Source organism: Podarcis gaigeae (genome assembly GCF_964106915.1).
Source record: "Podarcis gaigeae genome assembly, chromosome: 2".
Lineage (NCBI taxonomy): Eukaryota > Metazoa > Chordata > Lepidosauria > Squamata > Lacertidae > Podarcis > Podarcis gaigeae.
In genome coordinates this window covers 32,745,265-32,768,207 of record NC_139679.1, presented here as the reverse complement: position 1 = coordinate 32,768,207, position 22,943 = coordinate 32,745,265, and the positions used below count along the sequence as shown (strand labels likewise).

The following is a 22,943-nucleotide window of genomic DNA, read 5'->3' as shown; positions in this document are numbered from 1 at the left end:
CCACCCCTCACTCCCGTTTCCATGGATACCCCTCCCTGCCCAGCCGCTCGGTTTCCATGGAAACCTCCTCCCTCGGGTACTCGGTGCAGGGGCTACCCGGGCCCATTCGCCCGCAGTGCGCACGCGCAGCCCGGCCTAGGCGCTCTCTTCCGCCCCGGGCCTGGCAGCAGCGAGAGAAGCCGGGACTTAACCCGGGCCCAGGTGAAGAGGGTTGCGGGGTGGGGAATTGAGGGTGGGGCCGCGGCGAGTGGGGCGCCCTTTCTTCCCCGGCCCCCCGTGGAAGTGCTCCCTTTCTGTTCCTCTGGGCCTAGTAGCGCAGTCCCCAAACTCCACGCCTGCCTTGTTGTCGTTCGGGGCCGGGAGAAGAAGTGCGGCTGCTTGGGCCTCCCTCTCCCCGCACCTCCCTCACGAAGCTTGACATCCCTACTCCGTGCCTGAGGGGAGCGTAGGGTTGCGGATTGGAGGGGGGGCGTTGTTGAGGGAAATATTGGGGTGCCCCAAGGCGCAGGTGCCTCTAGGGACTGGACTCGGAGCAGGGAGGAGGGCGGTGGGGTCCCGAAGTGGTGGTCGGGGGGCTTCAGGGCTTTTTGACACATTTGAGGATTTTTAGCGATGGGGTGGGACTTACCGGATGTTGCAATCTCCTTAAATGTAATAGCAGAGGTGGGCATAGATGCTTCCATCCAAAGTCGGTTACTGGAGCAATTTGTCCCCACCCGTGTGATTTATTGAGGGTCCTCCCCACTGAGCTCAGTGTCTTGTCTTTGTTTTAGCACTGCCAAGCCACACATCCAGGACTTGGGCCAGAGTTGGGAAAAAGCCAGCCATGACGAGGTGAGAAAACTTATGGGCTTGTGGGAATTGAACTTGTGTTAGTACTGAGCGGGCTGTCAGAATGTATTGACTCCTCGATGATTGGAGACTTTCAGCTCCCAGTGCTGATTTTGCTGTCTTTGGTGGTTGGGTATACCACGGTTATGTACCAAAAATCTTTCTGTGTTGCTACCTGCTGACAGTGGTTCAGGAATGGTGTGGGCAATAAAGGTAAATGGATATCATTGATTGAACCTTTAACTGATCATTAGCATGGGTCTTTGTGTTCACCTCCCCACCTAGCTTCACTAGGTGATGTTTGGATGTCAGTTCCTCCAAGTTTCTTTTCTTTGTCTATATAACTTTAGTTTTGAGTCTGAAACAATAACTGTTTAACACTTTGTACATAAGAAGGTGTCATGCTAATCAGGGGTCGGCCATAGGGATATCAGAATAGATCTCTGAGTGATTTGAAGTAGATCAATAAGGATTTTTGATTCCCAGTTGCTTAGCACTGACAATAAAAAAGTGACCATCCCTCCGAAGTCATGCGGCTCAAGTGATGAAAAGGGTGGGGTAACCCAAGGTAGATTTTTATATAGAAGGACTGTGAGCTCAATTTAGTTCAGTGCTCATATTCAAAACAAATTCCTGAGCTCAGTGTTCTTCAATTCTAAGTGTGCAACTCTTGTGAGTTGGCTGTGATAGTTGGATCATTGAGCTCTAGTTAAAAAAAGAAGTAGATTTTGCATGCCTGAAGTCTGCCTACTCCTGATGTAAATGACAACTAAGCACAACCGCAGTCTGTATTGGTCACATTCTCTGAAAAGTGTAATAGCAGCCACATTGAATGGTCTGTAGAGCTAAAGGATCCTTTTGCCAGGATAGCTAGCATAAATCTTCCTTTTTTGCTTCTTTATTTGTGGCAAAGATCAGTGTCTTGTTTCCTCTCTCACTGGGGTCTCCACTGCACTTCCAGTTCTCCTGTCTCCCGAGTTGTATACAACGGCAAGAGAAACAGCAGCCCTCGCTCCCCAAGCAACAGCAGTGAGATCTTCACTCCTGCACATGAGGAGAATGTGCGTTTCATCTCTGAAGGTGCAGTATTTACATTTGAGAAGACTGATCTCTTCAGTTGCTGCATCTCCACTGAGTCAGTAGCACATTTCCTTATCTCTTACCCTGTATGTAACATATGTTTCTCATGCGGTTGCCAGTTCTGGTGTCATTTTTTCGTTACTCGTGTATTTAACATGGGTGCGGGAAAGTGAAGAAAATGAAGATGAGACTCATTGGAATGTTTAGATATGAATCCAACTCTTGGAACTGACGGATAGTTCTGAGGGTATGTGAGACTTGTCTTCTGATTCTGCATCCAGCATAACAACAGCTGTCATTGCCTCCCTGCTTCTTTATTTGCATTTGAAGACTTCTACCGTAGTAACGGTGGGACCACTGCTTGGTGTCTAGGCTGTCTTAGGGTGCCAAAAGCTGGCAGTACTCTTGGGCTAAAGTTTGTATGTGAAGTTTTATCCCCACTTTAACTGTTCCCCTTCTCTGCAGCATGGCAGTGTGTGGAGCGGGATCTCCGCAATCAGATGGCAAGTGGTGAACGGGGACTTGTGGAGGAGTATGTGGAGAAGATGCCAAACCCCAGTCTGAAAAGTGAGTTTTCTTTTGCTAGCTTTCCCCTTTCAAAGAGAGGTCTAATTTAGTCATGGTTACACCTCCTTGGTGACAGGCAGTTTAGATTACTCTGATGTAGGACTGGCTTTGCAGAGCATTTGAAAACATAGAGTCTAAGATGCAGCTGAAAGACTCCTAACTGAAACCCATCACTAGAAGCATTGTTGTCATTGGTTTCCAGATAGTTTCAGGGCTCAGTTCAAAGTGCTGGTGTTGACTTTTAAAGGTTTATATGGCCTGGACTGACTGCTCCAATACAGATCTGTCTATTGACTCAATTCAAGCCCTTTTCCGGTTCTCTCTGGGGTTGAGCTAGATGGCTATGCATGAAAGGGGCTTTTCAGCAGTTGGCCTCAGGCTCTGACATTTGTTTCCGTGGGAAGCCCATTTGCCCTCATCTTTCTTGCTCTTCAGACATACGGTGAAAACTCACTTGTATAGGAGGATAGTTGGAAACATATAGTGATAGTGTTATAGTCCATGAATTTGATTAGGTACATGAATATAGATGTACCTACTTTCTTGCATATTAGAGATTTTCTGGTTGAAGAATTTAGGTTATCATTCTAGGTAGAACTGGAGACCCCTTGGGTTTGGGTTGTAGTAATGGCCTGCAGTGTTGAATAGGTCTGAGGTACCAACTCAAACCATTTAATTAGGTGTGTAGGTTACCTGTGATCTGAATTCCAATTTAGGGTACTAACTGTTAGGTGATGGTGGGGAGGCTAGCATCTTTGTTCTTATCAAGGCAGGCTGGAGGGAGTATTGATGGAAAGCAATGTTGGTAGTCAGGAATCTTACCCTAAATTGTGTCTCCTTTCTTATTTTTTGACAGCTTTCAGACCTGTTGACTTGAGTGACCTAAAGCGGCGGAACACACAGGATGCTAAGAAATCCTAAAATGGCTCGGCCTGCCTCAGCCCCAAGTGCTGGCGTGTGGCCACTGGTACATGAATTTGATGACTTTGTGTTGGTTTCCTCCTTTGGTCTGGCTTGTGCCTGGGGCTGGCTCTGAATTCCCTAAGGAAGGATAGGCTTCTTGCCTTTTCTTCACAGCTTCCCTTGGCCTGGCCTGGCCTGCCTGCCTTCATTCTACAATTGGCCCCAGAAATTACCTTTCCCCCTTAGTAAATGACATTTTACTCTGATGGTGGCCAAGAGGTTGGTGTGTACCCTGTCTGTTTTAGGAGTGTGGAATAAGGCAGAAGAATCAGGAACAATATCTAATCTCTCCCTATACCCGTCTCAAAGCCCAGCCCTTCTTAGGGCAAGGCTAAGAGAGAATGATGGGACAGAAGCAATATGGGTTTTCGTAGTCCACCCTATCAATACATTGTGAGAATTCAGACTGACTCCTCATACAGTACCTGAGCTTTTAGACTGGAGGATGAAAGAGTGTTGTGCTACGATCTCCATATGCTATCTGCTCAGCTCTGTGGCACAACATTGGCGAAACGCTGAAGATAGAGGCTGAGGGACCCAGGTACAAAGTCTCCCAAGGGAAAACTCTTTTGGGATTCTGTTGTATAGGATAAAACTGAGTTGACACCCTTATTCTGAGCTGAGCAGGTGCTCCAGGTTCTGCTGTCTTTACACTTGGCTGACTTGCAGCCCCAGCCAGGGGGGGGGGGCAGGTAGCATTTCTGAGCTAGCCCCAGAGCCCAGCCCCTGTGCCCCAGCAGGGCTGGGGACAGCCTTGGTGTGTGCTGGGCACTGGCAAGTGGCAGTAGTGCCCATGTTTGTGTCCAGCTCAGGCAGTGATGTTGGGGACCCTGCTCAGAGTTGGGTAGGCAAGGGGCATGGTGGCTGTTCTTTTCCCTTTGTAATGTCCCCTCTTGGTCTGTGTCTGTCTTTTAAGGAGTGTTGTAAATAAAAACTGGTTAGTCATTTTGACATTCTGCTCTGAGAATTTATCCTGCATCTCTAGCTGGGTTCCCATGAACGGGGCTTGCTTACCAATCTTTCTTTGGGTTCCATGTTCTCATTGTTCTGAACTGCTTCACCTGAGCCAGAGTGAATTTTCTCAAAAGGAAGGGGATTTGTTTTGTTCCTTTTGTTTCCCTAACGGCAGTGCTTGGCAGCTTCCTGTGTTTTTACTTGACTATTACTCTCCATTGGTGCTGGGCTAGTTGCAACTTAGTCTGTCTGGAGTAATTTACAGTTCAACCTAACCTGATGCTCTTGTGATGGTTAAGCCTCCAGAAGAGCATTCAAGTCCCTTTTGCAATCCTGTAGGGGAGAAGGAACTATGAAATATCTAGTCCCTTAGGTGTGCTGTATTTAGCTATCAGTATTCAGAAAGATATCCTAGTGCTTGGTAAACAGTTGCCATTTGGATACACATTATTTTGTGCACCTTAGAAGGGTGTTCACATCGTGCTGTGAAGGAGTGGAGTTGCGGGCTGGTTGGGGAAAGTGCTTCATGTTAGCTATGAGGTGACACCTACTGTGAAGCAAGGCCTCTCTCACAACTTGCTATTTCCTTGGCTAATGACATGGTAATTTTCTGTGTGATTGGCAGCAGGCACCTACAGTGTTTGCTATCCTTGGTGCTTAATAGGGTTAGCACAGGGTTTATCTGGTGTTGCGTTATGTTGAGTAGTCTTAGCTGACACCTTAAGAAGTTTTTGTGTGCACAGAACACATATGTGCCTCTGCAGCAGAATGGTGGAGACTTTCAGACATCCGTTTTCCCTAAGGCAACAGGGTAGGGAGTGTTGCTTAGTAAGGTATTTTTCCTCCTTGAAGTCTGGGAACTAGAGCAGTGGTGCCTGTAGGGTCAACAGGAAGCTAACATTATTTTCACACTGTAATCTGGCTGCAGGTGATATTATTACCTTTAGTTGGATTAGCAGGATTTTCCTACCGCAGCAAACTGAATCAGCACCCCCAAATGCAGTAACACTTGAATCCTCAGTAGTTTGCTGTGCTGTGGATATTTTATCTCAGTCTGCTTTCCCAAATATATCTTTAGGCTAGATTTGAAATCATATCCAACTTGCTGAGCGCTTTTGCCAATCTTGATTGAAGTGGGCAATATTTGCACCCAGCCTGACCAGTTTGTTTACTTTGACCGAATGTCATGTCATGAATTGGATTAGAACAGAGTGTGTTTCTCTGCCAACAGGCAGCACAAAAACGTAGCTATGAAAGCAACATGGAGCATAGTGCCAAGGAGACGTCAAAGAAGATATAGAAGATCAAATGAAGAAAATAAAGGTTGCCGTGGTGTGATAATGATAAACAGGATGGTTTCAGTAAATCCCTCAGCACCCTTAATCATGCACTTCCCTTCATGCAGAATTGCAGGGTTTCTTTTTTGGCTGAAATATGAAGCCAACATGGGAATTAACCCAATTAAGTGAAATCTTATTTGTTGATCCAAGCTAAACAAAGAGGGCAATTTTCCAAGACTCTCTGAAAGTGTAAATCTTTACTTGGGATAGGTTTACATTCTATTTGTGGGGTTGGTCCATAGAGGTTACTTCTTTCCATCAATCATTATTGCTCTTTCTTGTGTTTAATAGGTTATGCTTTAGTGCAATGCTGCCTCAGGGAAAATGTGGTTGCAGCCCAAAACAGCCCTGTGTCTAGCCCCCCCCCCATTTTTGAGGAAAACAAGGAGAACCAGACATGTTGTTTTTGGTGATATGTAGTTATGTCCCTTGTTCTTCACCAGATATTTTGGGATGTGTATAGGCTTTATAGATTTCAGAAAATATTATCAGCCTCAGAATTACTTATCCTGTTCCAGCTTGCAGTGCTTTGTGAATCTTTGAGGCTAGATGTCAGCCCTCAACCCATTGTGTTGGGATGCCAAAGACTGTAAATGTGCTGATCACATCTGTCCATTCTGTTGAAAAGGCTACAGAATGGTCGTTTATTAGTGCTAACCCATGTGGCTGTTTGTGTTACACCTACATAATTTGAGTCTTTCCTTTGATTTGACTGGGCAGTGTCCCCTGCAACCTCTCACCTGAGTGGCTGCATCGTTAGACGAGACACCTTTGCCAGACACCCACCCACCCCCAAAAATATTCCAAATGTGGGCACAACTGTAATGTGATAAGATTATATGGAACAAAGCAGCTCATGCTGATTTCTCAACATAAACATTTTATCATGTAAATTGACCCTTAATCACTCAAGAGTGATGGGCTTGGTATAGACTTTGACCAGAGAGTTTATAATGCTATGTTTTAAAAATGCAAAATTAACATGGTGGGCGAAACTTTTATATGTGTATATCCTGCTACGTACCATCCACATTACTGTGCGCCACACAACTATATGGGTAAAGGAGGACGACATTTGGGCAGCCATTTCCTATAGTCAGTTTTTTTTAGTTTATTTAAGTGCAATAATGAGATTACCTTTAGGTCTTTGAAAGTGATAGGGAAAATCTGCAGTGCTGAAACGATGGCAATGAAGAGAAAGAGGGGTGAGTCTTAAATCTTAAAAGTTAGCACCATGGCACTTTTCATTTTGACATTATTGTGTGAAGAACTTAACTTTTTAAATAATTATGGCCAAAAACGTGTCTTGATGCTAATGATCGGAACTAAGGGAATAATAAAGAATTCTTGATAAAATGATGCCCCTTATAGAGGTGATAGTGGAGGTGTGATACTGCTGATATGTTCACCTGCCCGACAAGACACCACACACATTGGAATTGGAAAAGCCTAGCTATGGCTATCTGCGTGTGCAGAAAAACTGGAACCAGTTCTATTAAAAAATTAAAAGTAGATATTCTGAGCTCCGAGAAAAGGCAGAAGAACCATAGAAGAAACACGGGGGACAACAATTGGATGCTGACATGTGGGTGCCTTGTGGAAAGTGAGTGAATGAAGCAATAATAATAAAAATAATGATATAATTTATTATTTATACCCCACCTGTATGGCTGGGTTTCACAAGGCAGTTTAACACTAACCGAGTACAGAAACTAACCCCAGTGTGGGTGCTTGGGAATAAAGTGTCCTAGGTACGTGTGTGTGTGTGTGTGTGTGTGTGTGTGTGTATTCTTGGTCTGCAGCTAAATGACTATTCATTTGCCAGCTTTGATTTTGTCCCTGGGCCTCCAGCTGCCAATCCCTACGCTCTGCCTTCTACTTAACGTGGCGGCTGTATTTGTAGATGGATCACACGTCATCTTGTTTTTGCATGATTCCCGTTGTTGTGGAACTTCAGGGCACATGCTCATGGTCTCTTGAGATGAGCTTGTCACCTCTTACCCAGCCAGCCATACTCGAATGATCAAAAGTTGTGAAATAGTGTGCTTTCCCCATTCTTTTAGCATACACTTACATGAGCAGTGGGGGATTCTATTCAGCTTAAGTGATTGTGAGTGTGGAACTGGAAGAGTAAGTCCTGGTACCTGAATTAACAACATGGAACACTTGTCTTTTTACACCTTATACATAGGTCTGTGGAAGCCAACTTAATGGCTTTGGAAACCTGCACTGTTTTCCACACTCATAAGGTACCACAGTCCTGCAAGAAAGCATGAGACATCCCTGTTGCTGTCTGAGGGGACTGGGATTTAAATGCTGCATCTATTAATATACCCAGATCTGTTTTCGTCCTTTGGTCCAGAGGATTTATTGCCATCTAAATTACACTTACTAGATGCAAGATTTCCCCCATCACTTCACCAAGGCTGAACCCTGTCACCTCTGGCCACTGTGAATCTCTTGAAACACAGTCCTATTTAGAGAGTCTGACCTGTGAGGTTTATGAGCTATTCCCCCCCTCCCGCCCCTTGCATTTTGTGGCCTAGAATTCTTTTTGGGGTTATGGGGTCAAATGTTGGCATAGTGGGTCTAATTACATTAAATAAAAAAATGTTCTCACTGCTGAAAAAGTGAGGACTTTTACCAAATCACAAAAGTAATTGGATTTAATAGTCCTTGCTGTTAATGCTGGCTCTGATCCTGCACAAGTTGACATGATACCCTTCACACATGAAACGCTAGAGGAACAGGAATATTGTTGCAGGGAATAGCCTTTCCACCACCACTCCATTTCAGAGGGGTGGGGGGTCAAAACCTTCACTCAAACCCATAATTAAATTCTAAGGAAAATAAAATGAAATTCTGGAAAGGTATTGCATTGCAAAAAGAAGGGGCAGCCAGGCTGCTCTACAAATCTCTCTCTTTGTGTGTAACAGGTTTTTGTGTGAATATGCTTGTTTCTGAAAGATACAGCAGATTCAGAAAAGATACAGAAATATTCAGCTTTTAGAGAACCTTTTTAAAAAGTGGCAAAATGATGGGGTCAGGGAAGCTTATCACTTTTAGGTATGTACAGTGTTCAAACCTGCAACAGTTGTGGCAAATAAAAGGAAATAGCAAATTCCCAGTTGCAAAATACCGTAGCTTGAGTATTTTTTTAAATTAAAAAGTGCAGCGAGTTTGCAAATGGCTTGGAGGCAAGGGCACATGTAGCTTTCTCACAACAACAAAAATAGTGTGCATTTGTTTTGCATCGAAATTGTCCTAAAATACCTTGCACGTTGAAGAGAAACCCATTTAATGAAAGAAAGAAAAAGGGTGTTGCTCATACTATAGATTTAAACCTGTGGAGAGTTCAGAGTAAAAACAAATATCTGATGTTGATGTGGGTGGAACAGTTTCCCTAGTTGATGTGTCAGCAAGCACTCATTAACACAAAGGGTGGGGTTTTTGTGTTGCATTAACTAGGAAGAGTTGGGAGTGGCTTGATCTTGTTATATCCATCCAAATACACAAGGACAAGGGATGGGACATTGAGGCTTCCCCATGCTAGTTGGTTTTTATCCATCTATACAGATCAATGTTGCTTAGTTGATCCCAGAAAATAAGGAATATTCTTCTGTCCAACAGACATGGTCACATTTCCTATTCTGTGTTTTTAATCTTGCTTTCTCACTAAATCCCTTTCAGAGAATTCACCCATCCATGTAGGCCCTTAGATATGAGGATAGTAAAGCCTTTGCATCTATTCCACGCTCATCCCTGATGACACAGATATGCCTATCTGCATATTGAGTCTGTCCCCACTTCCAACACACTAACAGAAAGCTTAAGTTGCCTTCTTTATTCTTTATTCTTCCTATTTTCTTGTCTACTTTGGACACCTTTCCTATTGTTAATTAGCTGCCTGGTAGCTAATTAACTACTGTTCTCATGATTCTGCTGCAAGACTTGTATCAATCTGTGATATCCCTGAAATCACAAGTGTTTCGTGATTTATATAACATGTATAGAAAGGGATGGTGCGTTGCCAAACATGATTAAAACAGTGTTAAAAGTTATAGGAGAATGAAGAGCAGGTATTATTATCTTGTGGCTATACAGCAGCGCAGGTGTGGATAAGGTGAGATCTGCTCACCGGGCGACAGGGGGCCTGAAGCGGTGTGTCAATCCGTGTGAGGCCTTCTTTGTTCCACTTTCATTTCTACTTGGAAGTCAGCAACTTGTGTGATACAGTATGGCACAAGAGAGAGAATTTGGAGTACCCAAGCTCTAGCTGGATGGACTGAAACTTGTTTAATTGATTGCATCCATAAATGTAAGGAGGCTGCCATCCTTCCTGCCTATAAACAAAACTGAAGTGGTTTGGCTGGCTGAAAATAAAAATATAAAACTCAGTCCAACAAAGAGCACCCTCTCCTCTCATTCCTGTTTTCTCTCTAACTTCAAGTGAAAGGAGCCAAAGTGTGAAGCAATGCCCTTGTTTTCTCTGTCCTGATGGGGAAATAAGTTTGGATAAAATTTTGTGGGACGTTCCCTGTTTTTGTCTGAAGATGGCAGTGCTGATACAAATGAAACGTGCCTTGTTGGCGAAGTCTTGGCTCTCATTAGGGAGTGAATAGACAAGAAAAAGAAACCAGTCACAAGAACATCAACTGTACCAGACTAGATTGAGTTGACGGCCTGACCTGCTCAGTATGCTGTCCCAGTTGCACAACAGAAAAATGTACAAACAAGGTTAATATAGGTAGATGTATGCCTTGTGATCTATTCCCAGCTTATAAAAAAACTAGAAATAATTCGAGTCTAAACTTGCTGTGTCCCAGAGGTAGAGTGAAGAACTCCTGGAAAGGAAGAACTGGCACCTGCAAAGCCTAATATCCAAAGAGTACGTGGTTTATTCTGATGCAGGATACTGATCATTAATCTACAGTAATCAGGAACTAAGTTTTAAAATGTACAGTGGTACCTTGGGTTAAGTACTTAATTCGTTCCGGAGGTCCATACTTAACCTGAAACTGTACTTAACCTGAAGCACCACTTTAGTTAATGGGGCCTGCTGCTGCTGCCGCGCAGCCGGAGCACGATTTCTGTTCTCATCCTGAAGCAAAGTTCTTAACCTGAAGCACTATTTCTTGGTTAGCGGGTCTGTAACCTGAAACGTATGTAACCTGAAGCGTATGTATGTAGCTACATCAGCATATTCCACCATATTCCGAACCAAATGTGTATAGTCTTCTATCATCATAGAGTTAAAGCGTTCTTCCTAAAGCCAAGCATCAACCTTTTGGGTGGTTGGTAGAGCTCTTCTATTTGTTTCCTGCTGTTGACAGGCTTCAAGTAGTTGAATACTAGATTATGTCACCTCTTAGTATTTTCTCTGCTAAGCAAAATCAACTTCTGCAATCTGTTTTTTATCATGGCACCACTTGTTCTCCAGTTATCCAGCATACTTGGGGTGGGGAGTTAAGTTCTAGAAATCATGAAGTGTTTTTGACCTTTCCTGTGTGAGGAAGAGCAAAGTGGTCTTAATAAGCTAACTCACCAACAAGGGCTATCTTCAAAATATGAAGATTTCCCTAAATACATACTGACATAGAAAGTGTGAATTTTTCAAGCCTAGTCTTCCTTATGCCCAAGTTAGCCCAGGTGCTGAGGGTTGATTCCTCCAGACGCATCTTCAGCTCTTTTCATTCAGATGAGAATACACAGCATCACCCAACCATCCATCTAGTTATGTGTGAGAAGTTTTAAAGCGATAATTTATCTGCCGCACATGTATGCTGCCCTTCCAAGGTGCTCCATATGGGATGCTAATCTCAGGGCTCCTCCAGACAACCTGTTTATTGAGCATTCATCCTCATTTACTTGCACTATTTAACCTTATGCAGAGGTTAGTTTATGTGTGGTCTTTACTGAGCATATGTTCTGATTTGCTTGTAGGGTGTTCATATACCTTTCCGTTAGCCATTTGTGCCAGTGCATTTCCTCTTCACTTTCTTAATCACAAAAATCCATTTTAAAAAAGGATTTGTTGCACTATGGTGACAGAGCACTCTAATCCACTTTAATTGGTTTGCACTTGAATCCCTCCTGCAAAATACAACCTGGAGTTGCCCTCATAGTCCCTGCCCTTTGTACTGTAGGTTAGGTAGGCAGAGAGAATGTGATTTGTCTAGGCTTACTCAATGAGCTTGGGGCTGAACCAGCTTTTGAATCCTAGATTTTCCATATTCAATCCTGACAGTAGCCAGATAACCACACAGCTCCTGTTAACCTAGGGCAGTTTGCTATGACAATAGGCTAAGAAACCCCTGTGAATGATGTATGCAGACTGATTGCTGGATTTCTTCAATCAGAATAGTGATGAGAACTAAGTACGGAATTGGCTTCTAAAATGCCCTGAAGGTTTTCAAGAAGAACAGATCTGTCATTGGCCGTATATACCCCTTATGAAATACATAACGCTACCAGAAATTGGGAGGGACTCTGTTCTGTTTGCACCTTGCATCAGTAAGGACTTCCTTTTCTGCATCTAGAGGGGGTGGTTCTTGGAAATGAGTTGCTCATTGTTGTGACTCAGTTCTAATGACGCGCTTGGCCAACAGCCCCTGATAGAAAACATTGTTCCCTTCATTTAAGCCTTTAATTATGTAGTCATTACACTGCTGTTGGCGCAGAGCTGAGATACGCAAAACACACATTCGGTTATGTGGTCTGCGTGAAAGGATCTAGGAACCCTCATAGGCATGGATGGAATCCCTGGTGGTGTGGTTCAGGTGTGTGTTTGGAATAGAGCCAAATTTCTGCATCAACTTACTATAGCGGATGTCTTGCATTAACTCTACAATTCAGTCTGTACACTTGATCTGTGTAGGTGTTCTTGTACCTGCTCAGTCTATACTTGCAAGTACAGAATGAATTTGGGGCGGCAGCACTGTTTTCACAAGGTACAAGCATACATTTGGCTCTAGATGACTAGTTTTTAAAAGGATGGTCAATAGAAGCATCTTGGAACCAAAGCTTGACTGCGCATCTCTAGGAATGTCCTGTGCAGCCTGAGGGATGGAGGTGCCATGGCAGCAGTGGGGCAGTGAATGCAAGTTATATTTGGAATCACAAAAGGCAAACACCCTATAACAAAAGTGAACTCAAACAATACCAGAATGAAATTAGGTTGCTTGTACTGCAAATCCTGGGAACTGCTTTCTCCCCCAGAGATGTGTGTGTTCGCATGTGCTTTTCACTGCAGTTTCTTCAATTCTTCTGTGACAAATTAGTAGCTTCTTGAGATGGGGTGAAAATAGCACAGTATTCAAGTTAGGCTGACACCCCAAATATATGTGGTTGTGATATTTTTGGCTTTATTTTTATGTTTCCCCTAACAGTTCCTGACATTGTTTGTCTCTTTGATGACTGTTCAGTACATCAAGCTGATATTTTCTCAGTGAGCTGTGTTATCTGTAAGGATTATCAGATGTCTTTTCTGCATACTTCATTTTTCTAGAATCCCAACACTTGTGCTTCTCAACCTTGAATTTGATTGCATTGTTTCTTATGAGGCATTTTATGAGATCTGTGTGTAAGTCTGTTGCAGCACTTTATGAGCTTAATTGTGCTAAATCAAACTGATTGTCTGCCGGTTGTGCAAACTTCCTCTCCATCCCCTTTTCCAGTTAATCAATGGGTAAACTGTGAGACACCCTGCAGTTTACCTTTTCTACATGGTGAAAAATCCCATTCATCTCAAGGCTCATTCTTCTTTTAACCTGATCTATGAATGAACTAGTTTCTCTTATCCTATGAGTCATGACAAGGGATCTAGATACCTGAATGACTTTTTCTGCTTTGAGCTGCAGAATATATAATTTTAAACAGGTTTCAGTGACGTTTTGGAACTCAAAGCTGTTGTTTTTCAAAGCATGATTTAATTAAGCTTTTCAAAATCCAGTTGATAATGATAGGAAAAGTTAAGCAAGTGCCGTTCCTGAAATCAAGGAAACTTAAAAGTACTTAATTTTGGCTGGGTTTAGTTTTAAGGTTCTTGTCCTGTTTGTTTACATATCCATTAGCTTCCCTTAGCTCCCATCTAAAAAGGAGTTTGTATAGTGTGGAAACATTTTTATTCCACATAGCTCCTGAATATGTTTAGCATGTGTTTGTTTATTTTTCCTGAAGCCAACAGTTTAGTTTTATTTTATTTGGTAAGAGAGCTAGGATTGTGACAGTTATCTGATTTTCTTTTAATGACCAAATTTTACGCTGTGAAGAGCAAAATGAATCACTACCATTAACGCTGAGTTGTTACAAACAAGATAGTATTGAGATAATAAAAGGCCCTAAGAGAGCAACAGAAACCGAATGACAGCTTCCCAAACTCATTAGGCTGATTATGGTGCGTTTCCTCTCCATACATTATTCCTAAGGCGCTAGCATTTAAAAGTGTGTAAACATTATGATGTCTCTTTTAATCCACAGAAATGCATGTGCCTAAGTGGTGAAAGTACGTTTTGAGGTTTTACTGAACTTCTTTGCAGCAGAATAGAAAACACATTTCTATAAAACACTTTAAAGTGATGTTTTCATACGTGGGCCTTGAATCATCATTCAAATGAAATAATGCTGGAAATAGTTATTCTTTCTGACTGTTTCAGCTCTGTTTCAATTGCAGGCCTAGCTGAATCTTATAAATTAAACCGAGAAAAGATTTGAGAAGGAATTCAAGTCTCACTGTTTTGACACCAGAGTGGTGGATGGGACAGCTATAGCTTCTCTTCCTATATATTTTTCTTGGACACCTTGCAAGACACATGAATTGCTGCACATGCCCCATCTACCTCCCCCTCTTGCTCTTCTGACACTCTTATTCTCTCCTCCTCTTCTGAAATCTTATTCTTTGATACTGCTTGCACAGAGGGATAGGGGAAATCAAATCAGGACTGAGGCTAGTGTAAAGATTGATTGTGGATATCCACTCCTATATGAAACAAGACTCAAGATTGATTGTCCTCCTTTTCAGTAATTGTATATTTAGCAAAGGAATGATCGTACCAGTCCTTGACATCTGTGCAGTTGCTTGCTAATTTTACAGACTCCTCTCCATATGAAGTAGTCTGATAGCTCCTGAGTCCATCACTCCTGTGGGCAAGGTAATGTGTGTATATGAACCAGCATGGCCTGGCTTAAAAACATCCCCCTTCCACAATCACAAGTTGCTCACCTGTGCTTAGGCAGAGCTGGTCTATATGTACTTTGTGATAAGTCCTTGTCTCCTAGTGTTTAGTCATGCCTGTGTCCACCAGCAGGTAACGCATTCCTCCTAAGAAGTCTGGATTCCTGCCTAGCTAGTGCTGCTCTTGTCAGAGCATCCCCCGTTACCATGGAAGCCCATTCTTCTCAGATGACATGTGCCCTGGTCCTTTGCAGCTGGGAGAAAATGTCTGTGCATTTGATCTTCTGCCCTGCCCTGTGGTGCATGGAACCCAAGAGTGCTGGGGAAGCAAGCAGCACTGGTGGGGCCCAGGGAACCGCTTCACTTTCTGCTCTTTGCACTGTGAGAGAACTTTGCAACCAAGGAGAACAAATCTCCCTAAAAGGGCCTCACTTCATTGGGAAATGCAGGCAGTGATAAGAGGAGCTAGTGGGGGGGGTGTTGAAGTTGGGCTGACACAAGTTGTTTTGGGAGTAGTCCTCTGAGAGACACATGTGGCAGGGGACAATTTATAGGCCCCAAGAATCAATAGGTTGTGTGTGTGTGTGTGTGTGTGTAGTGGGGTAGAGAGTGGCAGCAACTTTAGCTCTTTCTAAATCACCTTTCTGGGCCAAGTTCATGACACCATAGTCCAGAGTTTCCCATCGTGAGCATTTCTTGATAAGATCAGAGCATCCCATGCCAGGAATAGGAAGGAATGTCTGCCGGCACCTCCTGTGTTGTGTGGGTGGGGTCTCTGCCTGCTCCCTAGGCTCTAGGATCTGGACCGTGAAATCGACCCCGATGGGGCTCTTACATAAGTTTCTGTCTGCGCTTGGAGACTAAGTGGCTGTCAGAGGCACAGCATCGCCCACACGACAGACAGGAGTGCCTAGGGTGCTGTGCTCTTTGGGCTGTAATTTATCCTGCCAACTCTACTCAGTGTGCCAATAGAGACACAGCTTTCTGCATTTGGGCACAGTTAGATAGGGTGGGAGATAAGGACGGTGTGTGCCAACCATGCATTATTGCTGCCAGGAGTCCAAGGCCTGCCTAGGATTCGTATCTGTGAAGGTCGAAAGTCAGTCTCCCTGGACTCTTCATGACGATGGTACAGCCAGCCCCCTTGGCTATGGGCTGGCCCTATGATGCTTACCTACAACATCTGAGTCCACATCTGAGTCCACAAACATGCTACTGAAAGTTCTGCCATGGTGACATTGTCCACCATCCCACATAGTCTTGGAACTGAATCGGCGGGAGACACGTCATTATCAAGTATTTAATTGCTCGTCTTGGAATTTGAGCATTACAGAACCAGAGTGCAGTTGCTCCCCTCTCTCCAATGTGGTGGCACATGGGTAGTGCTGTGGGTTAAACTACAGAGCCTAGGACTTGCCGATCAGAAGGTCGGCTCCCGTTGTTCGGTCCCTGCTCCTGCCAACCTAGCAGTTTGAAAGCACGTCAAAGTGCAAGTAGATAAATAGGTACCGCTTCAGCGGGAAGGTAAACGGCATTTCCGTGCGCTGCTCTGGTTCGCCAGAAACGGTTTAGTCATGCTGGCCACATGACCCGGAAGCTGTATGCTGGCTCCCTCAGCCAGTAAAGCGAGATGAGCGCCGCAACCCCAGAGTCGTCCACGACTGGACCTAACAGTTAGGGGTCCCTTTACCTTTACCTCCACTGTGGTGGTCACAGCAATCTCTCAGCCTCTTTGAAGGCAACAGCATTGTGGGCGCTCTCTTTCAGAGGACAGGCACGAGGCATCTTTCTTGGGCTTCACTTTTGAGACACTTTGACAACTGGGAAGAACGAGCCATCCATGCCATGCGCCTGACCCGCCACCAGCCATATTTACCTTTGCATCAAGTGCCTTTGTGCTCCGGCAATTTGCTTCAATTAGGCTCGTTATCTCAGTCAGAGGCACCCGGTGACGGCAGTGGTTTCCTTGCAGGGGGTGGGGGGAGACATCAGCTCAGTCTGTGCCCCTTGCTCACCACAGGCCTGTGAACAGATGGCTGAGGTGGTGGTTCTTGAGTCCATTCTCGTCTGCTCTTGAGTGTGAAGTTTGCAAGAGAGAGGAAAATAATAAACCAGGCAAATACTGCTGTTATGTTTCCAAAGACAACTTGCACTTCTGGTCACTGTGCTTGTATTCCATGTGCAGTGTGAGCTTATATGCAAGATAGCAACTCATTTTTTATTTCAACGGTTTGTATGACACTTGTATGCCCCACCATGTGTGAATCCCTTGCAAACAACTGCAGTGCTTGGAGACAGAAAGTTCATGTATCCAAGCGGTCATTTCTCCTCTAGATCACATCCTCTAGACTGCTGGGAAGAGCACAGAGAAAAGAAATGCCATGTTACATCTGCAACCATTAAACCAGATTCCTTCATCTGCCCCAGCTGCAATAAAACATGTCTCTCCCATATCGGTCTCTACAGCCACAGCAGGCACTGTAACTTTCCAGCAGTTTGACTTTACGCCTGATAGTGCATTCTTCCATTGTCTCCCCAGAGAGACGGATACCAGCAACTGTGTGCCGCTTCCTCACAGCCTTCTCTAAGCAGTTGTGCAGGGGACCCAATAGCATAAGACTAAAAATGGGTTAAACCTTTAAAATCAGACTTCAATTAAAATGCTTGCTGGAATAAAAGAGAGCATTTGGTAAGCTCTGCGAGTTCATCATGTCTGAATTTTCAAAACAGCCATCACTGCCATCGTTTGGAGCAGAAAGCATTTTTCTCCAGATTGCACAGATTGCCCTACTTTGCGGGATTTTGCGTCTCTTCTCCTGTTGCATGTTAACACGGAGTGAAGGCTCGGATTAAATGGTCACTTGGGCCTGCTGTGCCTTTCAGATTCTTGAGTCCTAAACAGAATGTGTGGGTACCCTGTGGCCATTGATGTTGGCTCTGGGACATGTTTACAGTCTGTTGGGTCTTAAGCCAATCAGGCCCCAGGTGTGACTGCGGTCTGGCTGAGGGCGCAGAGGGCCCTGGATTGTGTTCTTTCCCAAATGAGGGAAGGAAAAGCTCTACATCTCACGGCTTGGGAACGAGGTGTTGTTTTGAATTAAAACCAGTGGGAGATGAAACGAGGAAGGCGTTCGCTGGAGGGTCACAGGCATTATGAATGCCAAGCAAATAACTGGCTGTGTGCATGTACCCCACTGTCAAACTGAAGAGGGTGTGCATGTGTAGCAGCGAGCGGAGTGTTAATTTGGCATATGCTTCCCTGTTTGGGGGGGGGGCATTTTGGGAGGTGGTGCACTGGGGGAGAGACAGGGAGACTAATCCCATGAACAAGGGGATTGTCCGGTTCCTAAAACTAGCTCAGGGAGACTTAGAAGTCACATGCTGCCAAAGCACCTTAGGCGGAGGCACAAAGGAACTGGAGAGAGTGTGTGACATAACTATGCTCTCCTGTTTGCGCACGTAGCACGGGGGGGGGGGGGACGACGACGACAAGTGCTATGTGTTTGTGAAAGATGTTACACAATTTACGTTTCTTCTGTAACCCGTCCAGCAGGCATCCAAAGTGAGCACAATGGGTGCATCATCATCCCACGTCAGGAAAAGGGCCATGCACTTTCTCAAGTGTGGTGCTTTGCAGAAATGACGCCACTAGTGGATTATTGAGTACATCATTGGCCATGTGTGTTCAGTACCTGGTTCCGGACATGACTGGGCAGGGCTGCAGAGCTGAGCAGTCAGTATGATTTCAGTGATCTAATATCACAGGTATGGGAAACCTGTGGCCCTCAAGATGTTTTTGGACTCTTAACTCCCATCAGCTCTGGCTGGGATGGTCAATGATCAGGGAGGATCATGTAGTCCTGCAATATCTGGAGCGTCACAGGTTCCTTCCTAACAGAAAAGGATCTGGGATGTGCTGCAAGTTCATTTTCAAGCTTACCTGCTCTTTCTTCTTCCTCAGTAGGATCTCTTTGCCCCATCTTCAAGTTTTGCCTGTTGTTACTATCTCAAATAATGCTTTGTGAATCAAATTACATGTCAATATAAATGCTTTTTTTCAGGCTTGTATAAGCATTCAAACTATTTCCACAGATGTCTGTAAGAATCCACAATGAGCAGTAACCTTGCCCAGGCCCTTTCAGTTGGCATTCAGGCCTTATTCCAGGTCAGATAATGTGAACAGTATTTAATCTCAAAAATACACCTTGGCAGCTTTAGGGGGACCTTTCTTAGATCAACCTGTTACAATTCTGCCCTGCCTGAACTTTATTCCAGCTCATTCTATGTGTACATGTCTCCCTCCACCAGAAGTAGAGAGAACAAGGCCTTCACAATGAAAATGCTACTCCTGCCGATATTTTCCGTGTGATGACCACCTGTGATGGAGACCCCCTGAGCATCCTGTTGGACTTAGCAGTTGGAGTAAGGGCTAAAAAAAATACTTGCTCAAGGCCAGACAATTGCAGCAGAAAATAATGAAAATTACGTTTCTGGTTTATAGTCGATTCCCATTCACAGGAAAGCTGCAGAGGCAGAAAGAAAGCAATCTGTCTAAGACCAGACAACAAGTCCATGGCTAGAAAGCATTCTCTGCCCACAGAGGGAATCCACACCATAGTATACAGGCAGACCTGTGATGGGATGGAAGAGGAAGAAACCAGACTGGAAGCAGGTAAGGAATGGAGAGAAATCTGCTCTCTGCCCCACCGGACCACCTGCCTCCTGAAGCCTACCACAGCTGAAGGTGATTGTTTCTTGCCAGTGCTTAGACTGGCTACAAATGGGAATGGGCAAGAGGAAGGTAGCAGGAAGCTGGTGGCCTCCGACTGCTCTGATGATTTCCTAACATGCCAGCACTGAGGACTTCTTCCATACTGCAGTTGGTGTCCTGCTATGGCACATCACTAAGATGCGTATGCATGGAGTTATTATGTGGCTGTTCATGTTCAGAAGCCACATTTGTGCATGCGTGCACATGTGAATGTACATATGCTGAAAACCTTTTTTTAAAAAAGAAGCTTTTTTTGGACAGTGTGGAATGCAGTCTTCTTAAAGAAGAACATACCAATAGTTGCTGCTTGGAGATTTTGGATGCTAGTGTGCTAGTGAAACACTTTTGTAAAGGGACTTGGGGACTGGATGGGACATCACACAGGAGTTGGCAATTACCTGTTTCTTGCAGTGGTTCTAATTTAAAGCTGCTGCGTGGCCTCCCTGGAAAGGTTAGTACTTCTGAAGGACAAGGCTGGTGCAGGACACCTGTTCCTGTCCATGCTGGTGAATGAAAGGCAGTCCAGGCCCCAGCAAGGATAAACATCTCAGGGCATCAGGAGGCACCGTCTAAGTTGCCAGGACATACAGCACAATTTATTGGGTCCTTCAATCACCCGAACATTGGCACTGACAGGCAGACATACGCAGACACAGAAGTGGCCTTCAGAGCTTGTATTGCCCACACAAGTAGATTTACAGAGTCACCCAGCACAGAAGGTGCAAGCATGCCCACAGTGCGGATGCAATGGTAGAGCCACGTACAAAGTCAATGACCCAAGCGAGCCGTGTCACTTCCACGTAGATATATATACTGAATGGTAGTACTGTTTTCCTTCCAAACTCTGCAGGCAATGCTTTCTGCACGGCTCCAAAATATCTCTTTAAGTGGTATGCCATCCCGTGTGCCCTGAAGGCAAAGACGTCTCTGTTCCAGATACGACATTTTCATATGTGCGAAAGTGGATCTGCAAAGTTTGTACTTGGAGAGTACAAGTTTTGCAACCACTAAATTTGGCCTTTTGCAAATGGGACACTTCGCATAGGACAATTATACATACATTTGCATGTTTTGCTGCACAATTTGTTTGGGGAAAATGAAAGAAACATATGATAGCCTCTAGATATATCCTTCCCTATGACTGATTTAAAAAAAAAAAATTGCACAGACCCTGTGTGTGTGTGTGTGTGTGTGTGTGTGCATTTAGCAGATAGTGCTTGTTCTCTGTAATTTATGAGGACTAGAAACTTGGTTGTTGGATTTTGGTTGTTGTTTTTTTAAAAAGAGGAAATCGGAGATTCTTAAGGAGTCTGATCAGTGCTGATTCTGGCACAATCATAAATGTGCAGGCTTTCAAAGTTTCCTAACAATGGTACAGAATCTCCTCCCACTACAAAGCTTGTTTGGCATTGTCACCTCTGTCAGGATGCCCTGTGGCTGGGCTGTCCCCTGGATCTCATGTCCTGGAGCATTCGGCATGCGGACAGGCAAGGCAGCTCATCTTGCTGGGTCTCTCGTAAGCATGTCTCCAGCACGGAAAAGGAATTTGCACCATCTAGTCAGCGCCGAGCTGCTTGGCAGAGGGCACACTTTCCAGTCATGTGTCCCACAGCCTCCTGGGCTGCCAGCTGCCCTCTTTGCTCTGCAGGATGGCTGCCTCAGGGGGCAAAGAGTGAGACAGGCCCCATAAGCCAGGGGCAGACGGGCAAGTCAGCTTCAGAGGTTGCTCTCGGCTGTGTCAGGGAACTCGTAGCAATGGGGTTGCTCGGCCACTGCCAAGTTTTCACTGGCACTGCATGCTGTCCTCTCCAGGTACTGAGTGCTGGTGTGCATGGTGGCTTGGCTGCGGCCCAGCCCATTGAGGTAGTTGCCAACCAGCTTGTGCTTCTCACCGGTCCTGGTACCCCCGTTGCGGACATGGGGTGTGTGGCTGTACGTGTGCTTGTATTCCTCTTCTATGTCCCAGCCAAGCTTCCAGCGCGTCCATTTCTTCATGAGCTCTGACTGCACCTATGGAGATAGAAACATTTGCGGGGAGGATGTGTTATTTACTGGTTTGAGGTTGTATTTTTAAATATTATTATCCGCTGTAGGCTGCTTTGCCACAAATGGCAGGATTATAAACCTTTATAAATAAACTCTGTATTAATCTCATGCATATGAGTAATACAGCCAGTTTAAGGGCTCACAACTGCAAGTTACATACAAACGTGTATTTGAACATGTGTGCTTCATGTAGTGAAAAGCAACCTCAGAAGGGAAAATTTTTCAAGGAGAAGGGTGCCTAAAATGTTTCCCACTGCCATTTTTACCACATCTCCCTCTGACACATGACACCCTCAAATTCCAAAATCAGCAGTGCAGACTAGACCTTTGCTGAGAAGATCTGACATATTGGAGATGGGAGGATGTGGTGGAAAAGCATCGGACAGAGAAAGGGCTAAGCACCACCTCTCTTACTGCTCTGTCCACTGAAAATTGCACATGCCCCTTTCTGAAACCATGTGCAGCTGGTCGGTTGCAACAGAAATGGGTACAGAAAGAAGCAAACACAACCAACAACACTTGCACAGATTCCGTTGTACTTGTAACAACAGCTCCGCACTGGTTGTGTTCTGCTTACACAGTTCCAGTTACATGGGCGACAGACACACACGGATGAGGAGCTTTGACTGCATCTGCCTTCTTACCACTTGAATTAAGCTGGGTAGGTCACTCATCTCTGACAGTATTTCAAAAGACATTGCATCTTGTTCCAGCTGTGCCTCCAATACCACGCAGATAATATAGGTGGAAATCATCCTTGCTGCCATACATTCCTACCTGTGCAGCAGCTTGCATGTCCTGTATCTCCCTCCTCCACCACACCCCCACCCCAGTTTAGAGCACACTTACCTCCTTATTCACAAAGCAGTAAAGAATGGCCACCAGCATTCCCTAAAGAGGCAGAGAAGTCAATCAGAATAATGCCATTTACTGTATTTTTCCATGTATGACACCCCCTATTTTGGGGGACTCAAATTTAAGAAGATGGGGGGAGATGGCTCAGACATCTTGAGCTTTTTTGGGGGAGGATTGTGCTTTGGGGGGGATTGCACAGGGTTGTTGAGCTCATCTGTTCCCTCACTGGCAGAAGTTGCCTATCACCCGTCCTATTGCCCCAGCTTCAGCCAATCAACACCAGCCATTGACACAGCAACCAATAACACATCCAGCAGCCGTGGACAGACACGGCAGCAGCTAATCAAATGTCCGCCCTATGCAC

General features: G+C 44.8%; 2 protein-coding genes across 8 annotated transcripts in view; one reads left to right on the top strand and one right to left on the bottom strand.

Annotated features, from left to right (window-relative positions):
• Positions 1–41: 41 nt before the first annotated feature.
• On the top strand, positions 42–20,969 carry MCRIP1 (MAPK regulated corepressor interacting protein 1). 6 transcript variants are annotated; one of them, XM_083727863.1, is made up of 6 exons: positions 42–201; positions 774–834; positions 1,745–1,911; positions 2,377–2,478; positions 3,335–3,445; positions 19,426–20,969. In XM_083727863.1, the coding sequence occupies exons 1-5, from the start codon at positions 57–59 to the stop codon at positions 3,397–3,399; spliced, it is 540 nt and encodes a 179-aa protein (XP_083583989.1). In that variant the 5' UTR covers positions 42–56; the 3' UTR covers positions 3,400–3,445; positions 19,426–20,969. The 6 variants fall into 6 exon arrangements, 5 of the variants coding, with proteins under 5 accessions (XP_083583989.1, XP_083583991.1, XP_083583988.1 ...); XM_083727865.1 differs by lacking the exon at positions 19,426–20,969 and adding an exon at positions 5,627–6,805 and having other exon boundaries at positions 1,793–1,911; XM_083727862.1 differs by lacking the exon at positions 19,426–20,969 and adding an exon at positions 5,627–6,805.
• GCGR (glucagon receptor) overlaps positions 20,338–22,943 on the bottom strand; it is a 42,097-nt gene continuing 39,491 nt past the window's right edge. For both annotated transcript variants that reach the window (XM_083727627.1, XM_083727628.1), the window contains exons 13-14: positions 22,574–22,615; positions 20,338–21,688 (exon numbers count right to left, since the gene is read on the bottom strand). In XM_083727627.1, the coding sequence (XP_083583753.1) occupies positions 21,395–21,688; positions 22,574–22,615 (336 nt within the window). In that variant the 3' untranslated portion in view covers positions 20,338–21,394. The remainder of the gene's footprint in view (positions 21,689–22,573; positions 22,616–22,943) is intronic.

Coding starts and splice junctions, on each gene's coding strand:
- MCRIP1 (XM_083727863.1), top strand. CDS start 57: ATGGAAACCTCCTCCCTCGGGTACTCGGTGCAGGGGCTACCCGGGCCC. Junction 202..773: donor GGGACTTAACCCGGGCCCAG/GTGAAGAGGGTT, acceptor TCTTTGTTTTAG/CACTGCCAAGCCACACATCC. Junction 2,479..3,334: donor GCCAAACCCCAGTCTGAAAA/GTGAGTTTTCTT, acceptor ATTTTTTGACAG/CTTTCAGACCTGTTGACTTG.